At 41.1% G+C, this 7245-nt stretch overlaps 1 protein-coding gene across 5 annotated transcripts in view; it reads right to left on the bottom strand.

Annotated features, from left to right (window-relative positions):
* Positions 1–700: 700 nt before the first annotated feature.
* The window catches only part of DMPK (DM1 protein kinase), a 74080-nt gene continuing 67535 nt past the window's right edge, over positions 701–7245 (bottom strand). For 2 of the 5 annotated variants that reach the window (XM_068250695.1, XM_068250699.1), the window contains one exon: positions 701–5312. In XM_068250695.1, coding sequence (XP_068106796.1) covers positions 5226–5312 — 87 coding nt within the window. In that variant the 3' untranslated portion in view covers positions 701–5225. The remainder of the gene's footprint in view (positions 5313–7245) is intronic. The other 3 variants (XM_068250698.1, XM_068250696.1, XR_011023499.1) reach the window with 3 other exon arrangements.

Raw genomic sequence — 7245 nt, 5'->3', positions numbered from 1 at the left:
TGTCAGATCTTGTCATCCTGCCATATTTTATCATTGTTGTTCTGAGATCACATTACATCACACTGATTCATACATCAGAGACGCACCTTTCTCTCTCCCTTCCTCCCAGCCTCCTAGGTACAATTAATATGATGGACACCTTTCTTGCTAGCTTCAGTATTTCAGAGAGTTGCTCATCACAGCATACACAGGCAGAGCCGGCCAGGCCATCTTTTAGGAAATCCTAAATTATGGCTAGCCTTGTACTACAATAGTAAATATCCCTCTGTGCTATGTTGAAGAGACTTGCAGCCACCCAGTGCGCAATGTACAGACAGGTGTTGCCGTCACCACATAAACCAAATACAAAGGGTCAGATCTCCAATCCACAAAATAAAATCCAATTTATTTAAAATCAGTTAAAACAGTTCCAGAAAATATTACTCACATTCTGGGTCTTTGCAAACGGGACCCTGGTGTATAAGCGAGCCTTCAACAATAGAGCACATAACGTGCTAAATGCAAATATAGAGTAACTGGAACTATATAATTTCCCACTTCTCTAAATCCCAACCGGTTTTGGCCCTCTGCCACCAGCAGGATAAATATCCCCTGACAACGACGGAAGGCCAAAACCGGTTGGTTTTAAATAAATTGGATTTTATTTTGTGGATTGGAAATCTGACCCTTTGTATTCGGTTTGTGTCGTGCCAGCCACCTTTCAGTATATTTCGCACTGGGCGGCTGCAGGTCTCTGCAACATAGTGCAGAGGGATACCTACTATTGCTCTAACAACCTTTTGGATAAAGGAACCTCTGGCAGCTTGACTTATTCTACTAAGTGTGAAGCGCTTGTATCTTTCTACCCCCTTAGTACTTGTACTATATGCTGTATTTGTCAGAACAACATATTAATTTGTCAGAGCAACAGATTTATAGATGCTGAAAGATTCCTTATACCCAAGTTGGGTAAGGTTCATAGTACTCTAGTTGCCTAGTCTGTGGGTGTCAGGGCAACAACCCAGTTCATAAGTATCCTTTCTATTTAATACTTTTTTTCCATACTACCTGAACGTACTACACTATTGGCTTTCAGTTTTGCAATATCCCTCCGCTAACTTGATAATTGTGCCTTAACCCATACAATAACCCAACACTAACCCTCAACATTCTCTTCAAAAGATCCCTACTCTCACAACAGGCTAAACCGATGATCTGCAAACTTGGCTCTCCAGCAAGTCCCACAATGCATTGCAGGAGTCTGACAGCCACAGTCATGATTCATAAAGGCAAATGCATTGTGGGACTTGTAGTTCCTTAGCAGCTGGAGAGCCAAGTTTGCCGATCACTGGACTAAACTAAATTGTACAACCCCTTAAAGCGTCATAACTATGCTGGATTACCTTTGACCAAGATGGTCATTTGCTGCCGTGTTGGTCCAAGAAACCAGCATCTGTTCAGCTACTTCCAATGTTGTTTAGTGGCCTATCACAAGGAATCGATAAATGACACAAAAAAACCCCGACTTACCTGGCATCCAGAAGCTGCTTGGCTCCTGCAACATCCCATCCTCCCTTCTCTACTGACTGCACACACTGCTCAGCTACAACTCAAAAGCATATTTCTACAGCACTCACTTAGATGGGACCACTAAATCACACACCTTCCAAAGTAGGAACCCTCATTATTGGTAGATACTATGATGGAGAAGCCCAGTTTATATATAATATAGCTATAGGCTATACTATAGCTAAACCAGGCACCTCCACCATAGTATCTAGTCTAGTTGTTGACCTCCAGAGAAGGTATTTATAGCTTTGGATTCATATATGTGTTATGGAACTGTTCTGCTGTTGAGCGCTAAACCTGCTGAACTTTTATATGTGTATTTATAGCTTTACTCTTGTCAACTATAAAGTATTAAATGGGAGTGACCATCTACAGGGCTGGGCCAGGGCAGAGGCGAGAGAGGCTCCAGCCTCAGGGCGCAGTGTAGGAGGGGGCGCACAACTCACCCAGCTATCATTCCCCTATTGTGTTTGAAGCAGAGAAAAATAAGAAAAGGGGATACATGGCAGTGACTGCAAGCCAGATAACTAGAGATTAATGTGTTGGGGGAGGCACCTCTTAGTATAATAGCAATCAGTGTGTGAAGGCTGGGGTGGGAGGGATGGAGGGGCGCACTTTGGTGTCTCAGCCTTGGGTGCTGGAGGACCTTGTCCCTGCTCTGGCCATCTAACGTTCAGTTTGGCCTGGAGAACCGAGCAGGCAAAGGCTATTTTCACTCAAGTCTGCAGGGATTGCAACCCACCTTTGTAAGTATAAATCACTATTATTACACCTTGCTCCTATACCTAACAGTACTGCACAATTGGGCTACCGGACTCTCCATTCTTCTTTACGGGGCTCCCTGCACCCACCATAAAGATCAGCAATACTTTGTTACCCTCATTATGGGACCGATTTATGAAAACTGGAGCAAAGGATGCTAAAGCTAAGTGCAGCTGTTATCCACATCAACAAATTGCCATCTTCAATGCAAAGTTAGACTGCTTTCTAATATCAACAGGTCCATTGCGAGTGTATTTTTCCATCATCCAAATCATTCATTCGCTCAGTGGGTCTCTCAAGTGCTAAACATCCAGACAGTAAACCTTCACAGTCTATTTGTTCAACAGGTTCACGAAAGTGCCATTATTACTCAGAAGTTACAGTATACATATGAACTATTTTTATTTCTTTTTGCATGCTAAATTATTGAGCATTTTACTTCTATAAATATAAAGTGCCTCGCAAAAGTATTCAGAGCCTTTGAAAGGTTTCACGTGCCATTTACAATTATTTCTTTATCAATACCCGCGGATCCATTGAAGTGTGAGAAGTGTGAACAGCTCCTTTATAAAGTAGGAGCCGTTCACTGTCAGTTTAGCAATGAGTGGAGGATGGACAAGAAATGTCCATTCCTCGCACTAACACAGCCTTAAAGAGACACTGAAGCGAAAAAAAAATTATGATATTATGATTTGTATGTGTAGTACAGCTAAGAAATAAAACATTAAGATCAGATACATCAGTCTAATTGTTTCCAGTACAGGAAGAGTTAAGAAACTCCAGTTGTTATCTCTATGCAAAAAAGCCATTCATTTCTACGACTTTCAAAAGTCGTAGAGAGGGCTGTCTTCTGACTTTTATTATCTCAACTGTTTACTTTTTATCTGCCAGAGGAGAGGTCATTAGTTCACAGACTGCTCTGAAAGAATCATTTTGAATGCTGAGTGTTGTGTAATCTGCACATATTATAGACTGATGCAATGTTAGAAAAAACACTATATACCTGAAAATAAAAATATGAGAATATTTTCTTTGCTGCTAATCTTCTAGTAATTATTCATAGTACACAACTAATTCATTATATCATATATTTTTTTCTCGCTTCAGTGTCTCTTTAAACAGTCATGAATGTAATGCGTAAGGGCCAAATTATTGTTTTCTAGAGACATAACCCCAAGCGATTAAAGCGGACCCAAACCAAACATTTTTTTTATTTAAAAATATTTAGTTGCACCACTCTGACACATACAAAGATAAATAAACACTCCTTCATGCCTATGAGCATTTCAGTGCATGCTTTTCACCCTTCTCTTTTCATAACTAGGGTTATACAGGTGGAGCCATTAGCAATTCCTCCATTGCCGGACACCATCTACTCCACCAGTTTGCCGGATTATTTGCCGGCAATATGAAAGGAAGGGAGGGGTTCCTCCAATAAATGTAAAATATTTTATATTTGTCATCATGCAGATGAAAAAAGGCTGCTATTTATTATTATAATTTAGAAAATAGATTTTATTTCTGAAATCTTGTATGTTTAATTTGGGTCCACTTTAAGAAGAGGGTTACCGTAGTTCTTGGTCACCCAGATTGAAGGCTAATTCCTAGGTGACCAAGTAGTGATGAGCATGAATTTTGCATAATCTTAATTTCGCATCATAACTCATAAGTACGATGCAAAATTGTAAAGTCAAATTTCAGGGGAAAAAAATCATAATTGAATTTATAACCATGAACAGGAAGCATAATTTCACAATTTCATTTAATGCCGACCTTAGCAGTTAATAGCAAAGCCCCCAGACCTTGTCGTTTTGAAGAAAATTTATTTTGAAAAATTTCTAAGTAAAAATGTTTTTTAAACTTGGCAAATGGCATTCTGCTGTGCAAAATGTCATTTACCGGGTTTAAAAACCATTTTTCCTTCGAATTTTTCAAAATACATTTTCTTAAAAACGTCAATGTCTTTTTTAAAAGAAATGTTGACTTCTTCCCACTATTCCCCTTAACATACGGAGCAATGTATGGGGGCTTTGCTATAAACCGCTAAATTAGGTGCAAAATTATGCAAAAATTACAAATGACAAATCAATTGAATTTCCAATTCATAATTACTTCTGGCCATAATGGGGAAATTTTATGTGAAATTTTGTGCAATTGTACTTAGCAGATTACAATTAATTGTTATGTTTCTGACTATCTAAGCCTGTTCCATAGCTGTGAACTATTACTTTATGTTTGGAATGTTGGTGGCAGAAATTATTGTGTGTTTCTTACTGATGTGGCTACAACCATTGTAAACTTGTTAATTTTTATTATTATTTTTAAGATTAAAAGAGAAACATTTCTTCAATAAAGACTATTGAAACCAACACAGTTGTGATAAGTTATGTTATAGAACTTTCAGAGGTCTGAATACTTTCCCAAGGAAATATTCTACTACCGTGAAAAGACTCAAACATCGTGCAGCTTGTCCACAGCACAAGAGGATTCCGTGTAACATCAGACGTGAACACTCAGTGTGATCATGTACCTTAAAATTAACCTCATCCACACAAAACTGAGGCAGCCATTTGTGTTCAACCACACTCAGGAGGCTGCGGCCTGGAGGCCAAGACATCACTGTGGCCTGCTGCAGCCATAATCCCACACACTGGAAGCTGAAATGGCAGTGTGCTTTACCTTCAGTCATGCTGAAGAGACCCCACGTCACTCAACCTAGAATACTGCAGAATAACACCTTTTTGTGCTGACAATTTTAAGACCACGTTTCTGAAGGAAGCTTTTGGCTGAAGACTGTGAGCACACTGATTGTCTGCAGGGCAGTGTCTCTATGACAACAGTGATATTCAGGGATATCGTATTGCTCAAACACATGTAAACCTTAGTGTGTCCTCCCTCTGAGAGTGACTGGTCACTCAGAGGATTGGAGGCATCATCCACGTCAAGGGCCAGGTGCTGAGGTGCCAGAGGTAACCCACCCAGGAGGAACTTGGCTTAGGTACCTGTGGAGTATATACAAGAGTGTTACAGAATGAATATATGTTTAATGAGCGCATGTCCTTTTGTAGCAGACAACAGGCTGTCAGGGAAAGTTGACAAGGGAGGTCATGCCCTTTATGATTTTGCTATGAAGGTTTTAGTGTCCGTATCATAGTAGGTTATATACAATCATACATTTAAAGAGAACTGGCCTCTGTGTAGTCTTTCAGGTCACTTGGTGTCCCGCCATTGTGCCACTGCCCCTTCAGATAGATCTGCGACTGGAAAGCCAGTCCCAGGCTACTGCACATACATGACCCTGTCCACACAAACCACCTTGGTTGGGCTCCCATTGCTGGGAATTTTCTGCACATGCGCGAAAGCAATGGAAGCATGATCCAGGAGGCGAGTGGACGGGAACGCACATGCACATTGACCTCAACTGGAGCTCCAGTCACAGATCTTTCTGAGGGGGCAGCGATACAATGGAGGAGACACGGAGGAAGCTGAGGGACTTCAAAGACTCTGGAAAAAGCATGTTTAGATCTTACTTCATATCTTTCTTTGCACACAGAAGATGATGCCGCTATCCCTAACAATAATTAAGATAACAACATAAAACAATAGTAGCACTTTTTCACCTACTTTTGGGTATTTTTTCAATTGTAAAATGGTGAAAATTTACTTTAAAGATAAGATGAAAATGATCTCCTAGAAGATAACTCAGGTGTAAAAGTGAATTGCATATGGGCCCATGGTGTCTACCTTCCACACATTCCAATTTACAGCCCAATATCTAATATTAAAGGACATACGCTAATTAAAAGGGTATAAAACGAATAACAAATGTTGTAGGTAAAGTACTTACTAAGAATATATACCATATATGTAAAAGTTTTAGCAACTCCTTCCAGTTAAAGATATATTAGAAAATGCTAAAATAGTCCTTACTTGTACAGAAGGGACAGTATAAACAAGCCAGTATCTACATGAGTGCTGCAGGCTATGTGGGCAGGACATGGGTGTTGCTGGCTATGTTGGGTGGGACATGGGTGCTTTTGGTTATGTGGGCAGAACATGAATCCTGTTGGCTATGTGAGAGAGACATAGGTGCTGCTGGATATGTGTATGGGACAGGGGGGCTGCTGGCTATGTAGAAGGGTCAGGGTTGCTGCTGGCTATGTGGGCGAGACATGGGTGCTGCTGGCTATGTGGGCGGGACATGGTGCTGCTGGCTGGCTATGTGGGAGCGGGAGGAGTGCTGCTAGCTATGTGGGCGGGACATGAGTGCTGCTGGCTATGTGGGTGGGACATGGCTAGTGATATAGAAGGATACAGCTTTGACATGCAGTAGATATTTAGTTCTATAAACTGCAATAATTTTCAAACATTATTCAAGGTCCTTTTTTCTTATGTGAACTTACTAAGACATGGTTTTCCAAACCATGGTTTGTGTTTGAAATACTTTCCAGCCTTTCTTTGTAGTCTTAGAGGCCTCTAGAACAGCAGTAGCCACTCCCACCACACTCTGGGCACCCTGTAAATTAGGGTGCGTTCACACTACGTGCTTTGCATAACACCTGCACTATAGAGCAATGCAGAATATTAACAAATGAGCATGTTATTTCATAGCATGGACATGTTTGCACACATTTCTCAGGAACACACTGTAGACAGTACATTAGGATAACATGATCTGTTACAATGTAGGGATGTGAACATGCTCATACAGTTGAACTGGCAGTGCATTCACAATGCATAATGTGAAAGTACCCTTAGTGCCTCTGCAGGGGCATAACTAAAAAACAATTGGCCCCCCTGCGAAAATTTGGATGCCCCCCCCCCCCCCCTACAGGTGCCGAAGCAAGGGGTTGCGGTGCATAGAGCTCACCGCTGGATGCCCCCAGTACAGATAGCCTGGTATAGGTGCCCCCAGTATAGCCAGGTACAGGTGCC

This window comes from Hyperolius riggenbachi, chromosome 8 (genome assembly GCF_040937935.1).
Source record: "Hyperolius riggenbachi isolate aHypRig1 chromosome 8, aHypRig1.pri, whole genome shotgun sequence".
In the NCBI taxonomy this organism is placed as follows: domain Eukaryota; kingdom Metazoa; phylum Chordata; class Amphibia; order Anura; family Hyperoliidae; genus Hyperolius; species Hyperolius riggenbachi.
This window is presented reverse-complemented; position numbering and strand designations above follow the sequence as displayed.